This window comes from Ctenocephalides felis, unplaced genomic scaffold (genome assembly GCF_003426905.1).
Source record: "Ctenocephalides felis isolate EL2017-DRISC unplaced genomic scaffold, ASM342690v1 CF-g0.4_SCAFFOLD_01604, whole genome shotgun sequence".
Lineage (NCBI taxonomy): Eukaryota > Metazoa > Arthropoda > Insecta > Siphonaptera > Pulicidae > Ctenocephalides > Ctenocephalides felis.
Genome location: NW_020537758.1, coordinates 4,180,237 through 4,195,315, shown reverse-complemented (window position 1 = coordinate 4,195,315; position 15,079 = coordinate 4,180,237). Strand labels below are relative to the sequence as shown.

Here is a 15,079-nt window from a genome sequence, read left to right as displayed (position 1 = left end):
CACCCAATCACACAATACATTTTCTAAAATCCAATAACTCTTAATCAATCACATCTTAATTAATTTATCTTTTAGAATTATCATCAAACTCGGAAATATCTCCAGCAATCCACCACATATCAGCCCAACCAGCATCTTCCACCAGTGGCTGGTTCAAGCACGTCTTCGTTGCGATGACCTCGTCACTTTTACACGAAATCCTTCTCGACCAGGAATAGAACCACCAGGAGCTGGTCATCAGTTAAAAAGGGCTTTGAGTCTTGACAGTGGCCTGGTGTCTTGGAGAGATCGAACTGGACGAAGAGATGGTAATGATAGTGACATTAACACCAGGTCACCATCTCCTAGTCCTTCGAGCGGAGTTGATGGAGGATCGATAAAGGATTCGCCTATGCAGATTGATGTCTTGGGAGGAGATAATAGTTTAGGTATGATATTTTGATTAAGGGGCACGGGGTGATTTTGAATTGAATTTTGGATTTTTCTATATTTCGATACATTATACACCTAAGTCTGTTTTTACACTGTCTTTTTGTACACGGTTTTGATATAACACGGTTTGAAAATTGAATATTTTTAAATTTTTTACACGATTTATTCCATTTAGCACGATTTTGAAATTTTTTATGTACTTAAATTTTTTTTGCCAAAGTTTAACTTTTGCAAGTATGTTCATATCACAAAAAAGTATTTTGAAGAAAAAGGTCTGAAACCATCGATAGTATCGATAGTTTGCAAACTAGCTTAAAGATTTAAGTGAATTTTTTTTTTTATTTTATTTTTTTTAAAATTGAATAACCTTTTTTTTCGTTCACAGCATATTTTTTTAGTTCCTGAACTTGCCATAACGTTTTAACTTATATTACTTTTAAGATTAGAGTGCATATCTTTTTATATCATTAATTACTTTGCTTGTGAAAATAAGCATTATATATTCGATTTATAAAATAAACATGAATTCTTGTTCTTAAAAATTCTTGTTTTTCGCTGATTTTAATAGGTTTTAGAGATTAGGAACAAATCACCCATTTTTGTATAAGATCAATGTCTTTTTTACACGTTTTTTTTTTACACGGCTTCTTCTGGAACCAATCTACCGTGTAAAAACAGACTCAGGTGTACTTTTAAAAATAACATACCGAAATTTTAAATCGATATCTTAAATAGTTTTTGAGTGACAACCATTCAAAGAGTATATTTATAGTATATAGTATAGCGATCATTTTATTTTTAAACGCGTTTTTCTTGAAACAGCATTTTCCGAATTTGCTGCAGCGATTACTCAAAAACAAATGATCCGATCGCTACCAAATTTTTTTTACACTATATATAGTTCTCCGTAAAATGAACTATCGATTTTTTGATCTGATCAAAAATCGAATTTTGGCAGTCCAAAAACTACCAAAATTTTGGGTAAAATTAGACCTTTTTTCAAAAAACGCCGCCATTTTGTCAATTTTTGATTTTTTTTATTGCAGGTCATTTTCCAGACAATATTATCTAGTTTAACAAGAATTTTTAACTTCCCGTAGGGAAAGTTATAGTAATCGCAAAAAAATCTAAAATGAAAATGTTTATATATCTTTACGTTTCAAAACCTTTTGAATATTTTGGCATACCTTAGAAAAAATGGATGTATGTGTGTGTGTGTATGTGGGTGTGTTCGGATACAAATTTTCGTCGACGATTTCGGGAACACGGATCAACCGATTTGAATAATTCAGAAAACATTCGATTCGTATTGATAAGGAGACGTGCTGATTAGTTTTTGGCGAAGGCAGGTCTAGTCGTTCCGAAGATACGGGGCAAAAAGTGACGAAAACGGTAACTCAGTTTTTAAGAGAACGGAGCGTCCGATTTTAATAATTCAACAAACATTTTACTAAGTATTGATAAGATGAAGAATTGATCATATTTTCATGAGGGTAGGTCTAGCGGTTTCGGAGATCTAACGAAAAAAACGGTTAAAAATGATCATTAGACATATGCACATTAAATTATTATATATTCTATAGAGATTTTAATAATAAGTATAAATTTTGTTTACATTCCTATGGGTTCCGTACCAATGTTTATCCGTTAGACAGCGACGCGGCGCTTACGCGCTTTATATTTAGTCTCTATGCAGTTAAAGCAGTACGATTGCTTTGAAAAAAGTTCAGATCTTTCAAAATATGTCGAAATAAAGATTTTTTTTTTTTAATTTTTTTTCATAAAGAATTGTCCAATTGTCCAATTTATAGTTTCTTAAAAATCTAATTTTTTCGAAGTAATATTTTTCAAAAATGTTATTCGTTTTTAAAAAATTAATAATTTGCTATACGGAAAGTACCAGCAATTTGCCTTAAGGCACGATGCCATGCGCCCCACTAGTTTTTTTTAAATCTCATCCACGAAGGGCCTTTTGTCGCGCCGTTGGAGATCGACGATAACTTAAAAAATATGTAATTTTTTTCTTCAAAAATTTTACTATGTATTCTTAAAACATGTGTAAATATATTCTTAAAATTTTGAAATGATTGACAAAGTATTTATTTTTAATATGAATTCCCAAAAATCACCTTTTTTAGGCGGTTGCACTAGTTGTGCCCCTTAAATCCTGATTGGAAAGAGTCTGATTTCTTGTTTTGGTTTTTGGTTTTTAGATAATAGCGAATGCGATGGCCCAGAACGTAGGTCAGTAATATCAGGTGGCCAGGCTCGTGGATGGTTACCAGATGTGGCGGCTGTTCTTTGGTCCAGGATGTTGGGAGCTTTGGGTAATGTTAATCACATCAGGAGTGCACATCTTCATGCGCAGCTTTTTGAGTACTTGGTTCATTTGATGGAAACTTTGATAAAGGTAAGGGAATTGAAATAAATTAGTGGCGTATGGCATCGTGCCCTAAGGCAAATTGCTGGAACTTCCCTTACCGTAACGAAATGTTCGAGAAATTTTAAACGTTTTCTAATATATTAATACAAAAATTGTAACTTTCATTATTTTTGCTTTCTTGTTATATCTGAGTAAATCAAATGTAAATCATAAATTTCCAGAATTTATTTCCAGAACATTAATAATCGTCATTTCATTTCGAATTCAATTTCAAAAAAAATACATAAGTTTGCCTAATTTACACAAAATTGAAAAAGTGCTCCCGTATAGTCACAGTCTAAACGCATTTGCAAACAATTCTGTGCAACATTTTCACTTACACTGTGCTTAGCTTGTCGGCATTTTCACATTTTTCAATAGTTTACACAAAATTAGAAAAGTGCTTCAATACTTTTCCTTTACTAGACTGTTTAAGTCTAAACGCACTTGAGTAAACATTTGTACCAGAGTGGCGCTTAGACTGTGCTTTGTCTGGGTAAATTTTTGAATTTTTAATTCAATATTACAAAAATATTTTATGGAAAATAAAAAAAGGTGTAATAATTTTTTATCCTCAAAAGCAATTGTTTTGTCAATACAAGCAGAAAGTTTTTTAGATCATTCAAATCGGACGATTAGTTTACTCAAAAACTGACATTTTTTACACATTTAGCTCTGTATCTTCGAAATGGCGGGACCTGCCTTTGCCAAAAACTAATCAGCACATCTCCTTATCAATATGATTCGAATATTTTTCGAATTATTCAAATCGGTTGACCCGTGTTACCAAAATCGTTGACGAAAATTTGTATCCGCACACATACAAACACACAAACATATACATACACACAACATTTATCCATTTTTCGGCATACATCATCACGTCATAGTTCATTTATGTTACTATTTTTGTATTACTGTTTTTATTTTATTTTAATTTTTTTTTTCATTTTATATTCAATTTATTGTATTTTTTTGTATTTTTTCCTTTTTGCACATATCGATTTTGTAAATAAGACATTAAAGTCCTGATTAACAAAAATAAATTATAACAAAAAAAAAATATCCCTTTTTCTAAGGTATGCCAAAATGTTCAGAAGTCTTTAAAACGTAACTAGTGGTGTATGGCACAGTGTCTTAAGGCAAATTGCTGGATCTTCCCGTACCAAAAATTATTTTTTTAAAAAAGTTTTAATTTTTTTTAAGTTTTGAAAAAATTAGATTTTTGAGAAATTTTAAATATTTGAAAAAAACATTAATTTTTGAAAAAAAAAATTTGGAAAAAAATGTTTTTTATTTTGAAATATTTTGGATATTTTGAACTTTTTTTTAAAGCAATCGCACTGCTTCAGCTGCATAGAGACGAAATATATAGAAGCGCCGCGTCGACGTTTAACGGACAAACGACGTTGAGTTGAAAAAATTTATACACATTATTAAATAAAATAAAATAAAATATCAAATAATTTGATATGCATATGTTTAATGATCATTTTTAACTACCAAATCTCCGAAACCGCTATACCTGCCTTCCTAAAAATTTAATCAGTTCTTCATTTTGTCAATACAAATAAAATGTTTTTTGAATTATTAAAATCGGACGCTCAGTTCTCTTAAAAACGGAGTTAGCATTTTTGGCACTTTTTGCCTCGTATCATCGAAACGGCTAGTCCTGCCTTTGGCAAAAACTAATAGGCACGTCTCCTCATCAAAAGAAATCGAATGTTTTTTTAATCATTTTCGTGTTCCCGAAATAGCCGACGAAAATTTGTATCCGCTCACACACACATACATCAATTTTTTCTGAGGTATGCCAAAATGTTCAGAAAGCTCTGAAACGTAAAAATATGCAAAAAAATTTAATTTCGATATATGTGAAAAAAAAGATCAAAAAATTTCTTAATGAATAAAATTGTATCCTCACGTGTAGTACATCTATTTTTTCTAAAGTATGCTAAAATGTTCAGAAACCTTTGAAACGTATATATATATATATATATATATATATATATATATATATATAAAAAATTCATTTTCAATTTTTTTGCGATGACTATAACTTACTCCGTATAATGAATTTTGTTTGATTCTGTTTCCACAGATGAAAGAAAATATTGGTGTCCCTAATGACAAAATCACTGGTCCATCTATCCCTGACCTGGTGCCTCCAATAGGACTTTTGGCAGCTTGGTGCTATGATGCAATCGATTTGTTTCCAGAAAATCCAACTGGCAATAATAATCCTATAAGGTTGTTATGTTTAATTGCCAGACATGGTGGACCTATGTCGAAGGAACAACTTCCAATGTTTTATAGCACTTTACATAAAGGTAATAGATTTACACTAATGCTGGTAATATTTTGTGGTTTTTATATATTATTCCTTTTATCCAGGTTTATGCGGTGAAGACAAATCCATAGGAAATACTGTGATTAAATATTTAGGCGGACCAAGATTTTTGAGTTTATTACTTCCTGGACATACTTTATTGTTGTTGGATTTGGTGCATGCAGCTACTGTGATTTTGACTTCATCTGATTTTGCTTCTCAGGTATATACTTGATTTGTTTGATACAAATGATTAGATTGGATTTAATTAATATCTTTGTTGTTTGTTTAGATTCCAAGATACGAAGCGGCTTCTTTATTGGGTTCCTTGTTGTGTTTGCCCAATTCATCTTTGCCTAAACCAGTTTTGCAACCTGCGTCTCCAAATGTTACTTTGATGGAGTGTCCTGATTTACAGGTAATTAAAGAAATTATATTAGGTTGTCAAATATCTCCCTTTCGCTTTTTTGCTCTTGGTTTATAATACAAAAAGGCGGAAGGGAGATATTTGACAACCTTATATATAATACATTAAGTGTACACCTTTGTTTGCGCCGTTTTTGCAATACGAGTTCTTTATAAAAACGGCGGAGGCAAAGTTGTGCTTGTAATATATAGAAAATGTACATTCTTGATTTAGCTTGCGGACATTGTTTAGTTTTTCAAATATGTTTTAAAAATTTTGTTCCACATAAGAATGACTGAATAAACACCTAAAGAACTACTAATATTGTGAACTATTCTGCTTAATCGTTAAATGTTATATTGAATTATAAATGCATTCAAAATATAAAGAAATATTGGAAAGTAGACTAGCGTTATTATTGCGGAAATCTCCCTAGTTTTCTATAACTATTTTATAAAAATTTATCCAACACAAATAAAATTACAAATATAATTGAAAATCTATTAAAATTTTCTATAACACACACACACACACATATATATATATATATATATATATATATATATATATATATATATATATTATAAAAATATCTATAATGCCTATTTATTTATCAATCACACAACTTTGCTTCCGTCACTTTTGCACACGAGTTCCTTACAATAAAGCCTAGAATTTTGAAAAAAAAAACGGCGAAGCAAAGTTGTACACTTGATATCATGTCATATTTATAACATAACACAAGAGAAGTTTATGTTTTTGCCAGAAAATCCGACAAACTAATTTTATAACAATTTGAGACCTGGAAGAAGTATGTGAGCCAATTTTTTTCGCCGCGACATTTTTATTGTTTTCATTTTCAAAGTTCAACGATGTTTTCGTAATGTTTTTGTTCTAAAACTTAAAATTTGATAAATGCAGTTATGTAGAGAATTTCATAAGCTCTTTATCTATATAAAATAAAATATTTGTATCCTAACAAGTTTTTGCACATTTTAAACAAATATCAAAACAGGTACACACATTTCGTTCGCAAACTCACACGACTTTACAATTCAACTATTTTTTTTTCGCAAAGTTTTTGTTCCAAAAGTTAAAAATTGGTGAACGCAGTTGTTTAGAGAATTTTATAAGCTATTTATCTATATAAAATAAAATTTATGTATTTTAACAAGTTTTTGCACATTTTAAACAAATATCAAATATAATATTTAAAAAAGGTACACACATTTAGTTTGCAAATACACACGATTTTACAACTCAACTATTTTTTTCGCAAAGTTTTTATTCCAAAAGTTAAAAATTGGTAAACTCAGTTGTGTAGAGAATTTTATAAGCCTTTTATCTATATAAAATGAAATTTATGTATTAATATCTTGTTATAATATAGGGTCCGCCAAATATTTTTTTTTTTTACAAACTACTGAATATTTTCTAAAATTTCTTTTTTTATTTAAAGTACAATCCTTTCAGTTAATAATGAAAATTAATTTGGTTAATAATGATTATAATAATTTCATTCAAAAATAAAAAAAAAGCCTCGGATGACCGTTGAAAAAAAAATGAAAATGAAAAATGTTAGATGGCATACCCTATATAACATAATTTTCTTATATGATTGTATTTTTATTTATTTTATTTTTTTAGGAACATGTCCTAAATGTAATTCTACGTTGTGCTCGTCGTGAACCAACAGCTCGGGCACGTTGTGTGGCCCTAAGTTCCTTGGGCCAATTTGTATACCAACAATTGAATTTAACAAAACCAAGTCCTAGAATTCGTGAGGCTGTTTTAGTACTTTTGCACGCCCTTAAGGTACAACAATAAATATAATTTTCCCATCACTTTATTTATTTAATTATCTTTTATTATTTTTTCTAGTTTCGTCATCGAGTAGCTGCCCATCATGCTGCCGAAGCCTTAGCTCTGACTTTAAATCACAAAATAATTGTAAGGCATTTTTATGATTTGCCAGCTGTGATAACAAGATCAATAGCATCTGCCTTGACTTACTTAAGTCCGGCCCTGAACAAAAAAACAACAGAACAAGACAAGAATTTAATTAATTCCATGATCATGTGCTTGGGTGAATTTTGTATGGGGATGACGCAGGAGTATCTTCTGAAAGTTTTTCCTGGGGAAAAGGACTCATTATTGTTATTGGTAAGTGAATTTTCAACTTTTTTAACTTTCCGCAGAGTAGTTATAGTAATGGGCCGAAAATCTAAAATGAAAATTTTTGCATTTCTCGACGTTTTGAAGGTTTCTGAACATTTTACTGGCATACCTCAGAAACTAAATGTATGTGTGGAGACAATTATTAGTCGACGATTTCGGGCGCACGGATTAACCGATTTGAATGGTTTAAGTAACATTCGATTCCTATTAATAGAGGGATGTGCTAATTAGTTTTTGGCAAAGGCAGGTCCAGCCTTTACGGAGATACGGATCAAAAGTGCAGAAAATACAAATCGAGTTTTTGATAGAACGGATCATCCGATTTGTATGATCCAAAAAACATTCAGTTCGTAATGACAGGGAAAAGTGGTTGTTAGTTTTTGGCAAAGGTAGGCCCAGCGGTTTCGGAGATACAGTGTTAAATGTTAAAAAAATGGCAGTTTTTGAGAGAACTAAGCGTCCGAATTAAATGATTCAAAGAACTTTCTGCTTGTTTCAACAAAATAATTGCTTTTGGAAAAAAATTTTTGTTTCTAATTTTTTTTTTCAAAAAATCGTTTTGTAATTTTGGATTTAAAATTCAAAAAATTACCCAGGCTAAGCACAGTCTAAGCGCAACCCTGGTACAAATGTTTACCCAAGTGCGTTTAGACTGTTTTTGTACTGGAGCACTTTTCCAATTTTGTGAAAACTATTGAAAAATGTGAAAATGCCGCCAAGCTAAGCACAGTATAAGTGAAAATGTCGCACAGAATTATTTGCAAATGCGTTTAGACTGTGACTATACGGGAGCACTTTTTCAATTTTGTGTAAATTAAGGCAACTTTTTTTTTGAAATTGAATTAGAAATGAAATGACGATTGTTAATGTTCTGGACATAAATTGATTTATGATTTACATTTGATTTGCTCAGATATAACAAAAGATATCAAAAATAATGAAAGTTTCAGTATATGTAATAATATATTTGAAAATGTTTAAAATTTCTCGAATATTTCATTACGGTACGGGAAGTTCCAGCAATTTGTTTTAAGGCACGATGCCATACACCACTAGTTTACTATGTTTTGTTTGTTTTAGGTTTTTAGAGTCCTTTACGCTTTGACGATGGGAAAGGCTCCAAGTTATGTACAAAAACATTTAGACAGCGACGAAAGCGATTTTAATTTTACAATTTCAGTCGACGACATGACTGATATAATACCTTTGACTTTATCACCTTCATCTAACAGGAATTCAAATGCTGTGAATTCTATTAAACTTTGTGCTAAAACGGTAAGAGAAAATAGAAATAAATTTAAATGTTATTTATTATCACTTTAACTAATTTTTTGTTCAATTTTTTTGTAGGTTTTGATGCATTTAGTAAATAATATCGGACATTTCCCGATGAGTGTGGGTGCAGCTAGACTTAGTTCATTAGTTGATGAATTTGATGATTCTTTAAGAAGTGACAATGATGCAAATAATCAAGTAAGTACAAATCACTCATAATTCACATATAAATTATATATAAGCAATATTTTGCCTTAAATAATCGACGGAATTAATAAAAAATGAGATTTAACTATTAGCATTTACAACTGTTTATATTAGATATAACGTTTTTGCTATATTAGTTACATCATTTAACATTTAGAATAAAAATATCTCATAAAGTAGTCATTGATCTCAACAAAACACAATTACTTAGTGGATAATAATAGTAAGATTTATTTATTTATTTATTTATTTAAATTTTAATGAATAAATAAATAAAAATACGTTTAAACTTTATAATCGAGTTGTTTAAAACCAGAAATTTCCTTACGCACTTTTCTATTTAACTTATTTGTGCGAATTTTTTTTAAATTCATATATGTATACGTTAAGAATATTAATAACTATAATAATTAATTCTACGTGCATTAATTGTTTTTTTTTAAACTTTTAGAACAAAAAAATCGTGAAATTGAAAAGGAAAATACGTTAAGTATATATAAACCGACTGTTTTATCTGGTACATTTTTTTTACTATTCATATGTTTCTCGTAAAAACTTGCTTAAATACATAAATTTTATTTGATATAAATAAAAAACTTATAGATTTCTTTATATAACTGCATTTATCAATTTTCAATTTTTTGGAACAAAATAATTACGAAAAAAATCGTCAAACTTTAAAATTGTATAACTTCGTGAAGAAAATGCTATACGATTTTCGGTCATTTGTGTAAAATATTCAAAAACTTGTTAAATGACATAAATATTATTTTATATAGATAAAAACCTTATAAAATTCTCTATACAACTGCATTCAGCAATTTTCAACTTTTGGTACAAAAACATTGCGAAAAAAATCGTCCGAAAATCGTATAACTTTGCAAACATAATTTGTGTGCCTCTCCGGATATTTGTTTAAAATGTGCAAAAACTTGTTAAGATATATATATATAGTTAATTTTATACACATAAATCGCTTATAAAATTCTCTATACAACTACATTTAGCAATTTCCAACTTTTGGAACAAAAAACATTACGAAAAAATGGTTAAACTTGAAAATCGTATAACCTTGCAATCTTAATTTGTGTACATTTTTGGATATTTGTTTAAAATGTACAAAAACTCGTTAAATCACATAAATATTATTTTATGTTTATGTGATTTTACCTCTTACCTATTTTATATAGGTAAAAAGCTTATGAAATTCTCTAAACAATTGATTTACCAAATTACATGTATTAGAACAAAAGATTACGAAAAAATCGTTAAATTTGCAAATCGTATAAAATTGCGAACGAAATGTTTTGTACGTTTTGGGACATTTGTTCAAAATGTGCAAAAACTTGTTAGAATACATATATGTAGTTAATTTTATATAGATAAACAGCTTATAAAATTCTTTAAACAACTACATTTATCAACAAAATTTTGAACAAAAACTCTAAGAAAAAAATCGTTAAACTTGAAAACCGTATAACTGTGCGAGCGAAATGTTTGTAAGTTTTCGGTCATTTGTTTAAAATGTACAAAAACTTGCTAAAATACACAAAAAATATTTTACATAATTAACAATCTTATATTTTATTTGCAGGTAATGACGGCTCCAAACTTGCAACTATTTTTACTCAAACCAGGATTGATTTGTTCGATGATCGAATTACCAGCCCTAAAGTTACCAGGTGGTGGTGCTACAGCTGGTTTACTTACTGCAAGCATGCAGGTAAAATATACCCCAAAATACATTAATTTAATTAAACTTATAATCTAAATTATTATTTCTATCAAGGTACGTATGTTGTTACGTGATCTATCCGGTAAATCAAGTTGGGACACCACAATTTTATACTGCGAACTGGAAAACATTCCTCGACCAATACCTTGTGAACCCATGGAAATCCATTACGCAAAAACTTTAGGATTGGGAAATGCTGAAAATCAACAACCCATGTCTTTGTCGATGACTGGAAATCAGATTTTATCCTTGGGTTTGCCCAGAGACGCTTTAAGACATAGACCAGCTGATCAGTTACCCTTGTCAGAAAATTCTGCTTGTGATTTGGACCAACTGGACGATGTAAGTAGATCAGATAATATTATATTTTTTATAAAATAAATCTTTATTTATTATTGTTTTTTTCTGCAGCTTTTGCAATATATAGGACATACCAGTCCTGAGTGTTTGACTTCAGAAAATTCGCCTTTGAACAGTGCGGCTTGTCCACCGATTGATAATAACTTGGAAGCACAAATAATTTCTTCGATTTTGGGACAACGAGCTTCTGAGCAAGAATATCTTGCAAGGGAACAACATCTAACCAGGTAATAAATATATTGTAAAAATATTTTTAACTTCCCGTAGGGGACAAGTTATACTAATCGACCAAGAATCGAAAATGAAAATTTTGCATATTTTCGCGTTTTAACAAAATGTGTGCGTGTGTGGAGACAATTTTTCGTAAATTTTGGACGTATGAATGAACCGATTTGAAAAATTCAAAAAGCAATCGATTTCTATTGTTAGGGAGATGTCCTGATTAGTTTTTGGCAAAGGCAGGTCTAGCCGTTACGGAGATACTGAGCAAAAATACGATTCAAGTTTAACAATTTTCTTCGCAAAGTTATACAATTTTAATGTTTGACGATTTTTTTCATCATGTTTTTGTTCCAGAAGTAGAAAATTGGTAAATGCACTTCTGCAGAGAACTTTATAAGTTTTTCACTATGTAAAATAAAATTTATGTATTTTAACAAGTTTTTGCACAATTTAAACAAATAACCAAAAAACGTACAAGCATTTTCTTCGCATATTTATACAATTTTAAAGTTTGACGATTTTTTTCGTAATGCTTTTGTTTCAAAATATGAAATTTGGTAAATGCAGATGTTTAGAGAATTTCATAAAGTTTTTCTCTATGTAAAATAAAATTTATGTATTTTAACAAGTTTTTGCACATTTTAAACAAATATCCAAAAACATTCACAAATCATGTTTACACAGTTAAACGGTTTTAAAGTTTGACGATTTTTTTCTTAATGTTTTTGTTCCAAAACATAAAATTTGGTAAATGCAAATATTTAGAGAATTTTAAAAGGTTTTAATCTATATATAATAAAATGTATGCATTTTAACAAGTTTTTGCACATTTTAAACAATACCAAAAACCGTACAAACATTTTCTTCGCAAAGTTATACAATTTTAAAGTTTGACGATTTTTTTCGTAATGTTTTTGATAATGAAAATTTATGTATTTTAATAATCTTTTGCAAATTTTTAACAAATGTCGAAAACCGTACAAATATTTCGTTCGCAAAGTTATACGATTTTCAAGTTTAACGATTTTTTTCGAAAATGGAGTTTTTGACAGAACGGAGTATCCGATTTGAATGATTCAAAAAAACATTCAATTTGTAATGATTGGAAGAAGTGGTGATTAGTTTTTGGCAAAGGCAGGTCTGGCCGTTTGGAGATACCGAGCTAAATGTGCAAAAAATGACAGTTTTTGAGAGAACCGATTCGAATTTTTAAAGCCTCCGATTCGAATGATTTAAAACTTTCTGATTGTGTTGACGAAACGATTGCTTTTGGAAAATAAATTCATGATTTAATTTTTTTTCAAAAAAATTTTTTTTTGTATATCAAAAATAATTAAGATTTTAATTTTAATTCTGGCTAAAGTTCTAAAGCTCACTTATATGAGGGTTTTTCCTAAAGCAATATTTGTTCCGGGTTTTGATTTTTTGTCCTGGATTTTGATTTTCTGTCCCGGATGTCCCGGTTTTCCGAAAATCAATAGTTAAATTAACAAAAAATAAGGAAAAAAACTAACAGATGCATAATTTTTGTCAAATTAATTATGAAGAAAACTGAATAGAACATATAGATAAAAAAATATAAGATATATTTTAATATCATAGATAAAGAAGTCTTCGAAGTAAGTCGAAGGATAAAGCTCTTACTAAAAGTCCGCAATTAAGATAAAAAAATATTTATTTCAAAAAGTATTTTTTTTATCCTTGAATAGCATTTGTTATATAAACGACTAACACGTCCCGGATTAGCATAATTAAAAATAGCCATCCCGGATTTGACTTTAAAGAAATAATTTTAATTTTGCAATTCACTTTATAAAATTAAAATATTAGACAGTATTTATAATAATCTATTCGAAAACATTTAATTTTCCTCGAACATTTCGTTACGGTACGGGAAGTTCCAGCAATTTGCCTTAAGGCAAGATGTCATAGACCACTAGTTTTTGTATTAGCCCATCACTATTTGTGCACTCATTTAATATATCTGTTGTAACTTTTAAACGGTTCGTCTAAAATACATAAAATATTCTGCAAATTTGTACAAAATTAAATAATCTAAAATATCTTCTCACACCCTAACTCTGTATACTTTAAAATCGCACTTGAATATGAAAAAAATTTTTGTCGCATTACAATTTTACATACTAATAAAATTTTGTTCCTTCTATTTTATTTTTCAGTCTAAGTCCTTTATCCGAGTGTCCCCCAAGAGCCCCAGAAAATCACACCCCATTCCAGCACTGTAGACTTTTATACAGTCAACTCGGGTTGGCAGGATGGACTTGTCGAAGACAACTACAATTATTAGCAAGAACTGATAGACTTTTAAGGGAATTGAGAAATTTGGACACCCAAAGGTAAAAAAAAATCATATATAATTTTAGGATTGTATCATTATTTATATATACAGTAGAATCCGATTAGTATGACACCGGACATATTGACAACCGCTTAATATGACGTAATCGCACTAGGAATTTGGTTTCCATATAAAATTCCTTAAAAAAACAGCTGTCTAGTCGGATATATTGACATCGCTTACATTGACATGTCGCTTATAATGACACATTTTTGCAAAAAAAATATGTCCAATTATAATGACCGACATGATTTTACATGATGTGGCCAAGTCTACGAAAGCAATTGCTATGTCTTTTATGCACAATAGCACCAGGGACTGTTTTTACAATAAAATTATGCAAAGAAATCAATCAAAAATTACTGGTTACTTACATTAAAAAACACATTTGTATGTTTATGAGTAGGGTAGACTAATTATTAATGGCCCACCACGGATATCTCATAAACAAATAAAATTAGATTTTTTTTAACAATTATATTTGATAGTAGAGGGCGAAAAATGTATAAATTCATAACCAGCCATCACCTTTATTTTTATGACTTTGCTATCAGAAGATAAGCAGCACATGACTGTGATAAAAAGGACCAGCTGAACCTTTACTTTTGGCAATAAAATAGTAAAGTTTAAAAAAAAGCAATTTTACAAGAGACTAATTGAATAAATTGTTATTCCGGCTCTTCTGATGAATATTTCTGACCAATAGCAGATCAATGTAATATACTGTGTTGTCTTTGTAACAAATATACCCACAAAATTAATTAATTAATAGAAGAAATTGCATCTGTTCGCCTCCTGATTGTTTCACTTTACCCCGTATGTGAAGTAAAATGGGTCAGATACCAAATGTTTAAAAAATAGTAAAAAATATAATATTTATATAATTAGGAATTATGTACATAGTTCGATAGATGCTTCTTTGATGTATGTTATGTGTTGTTCATTGGGTTTACACAGTATAATTACCGTAAGTCAAATTGGACCGTTGTGCCCCGCCCTACCCTATGTCAATTTTATTTTATATTAAATTTTAATGTGTCATTTTTATTTTTAATTAAAACGTTTGTATAGGATTTTCTTTTAAATTACTGAAACATGTAACATATTTGCATATTAAAAAGTTTTTCTTCAGTACGCTTTTAATGACGACCGGT

The 15,079-nt window shown here is 29.6% G+C and overlaps 1 protein-coding gene across 1 annotated transcript in view; it reads left to right on the top strand.

Moving 5' to 3' along the window:
• Positions 1–15,079, top strand: part of LOC113372877 (probable Rho GTPase-activating protein CG5521) — a 74,513-nt gene that overhangs the window by 22,042 nt on the left and 37,392 nt on the right. The window contains 5 exon segments of the mRNA XM_026613217.1: positions 76–428; positions 2,646–2,842; positions 4,956–5,184; positions 5,249–5,406; positions 5,476–5,601. Coding sequence (XP_026469002.1) covers positions 76–428; positions 2,646–2,842; positions 4,956–5,184; positions 5,249–5,406; positions 5,476–5,601 — 1,063 coding nt within the window.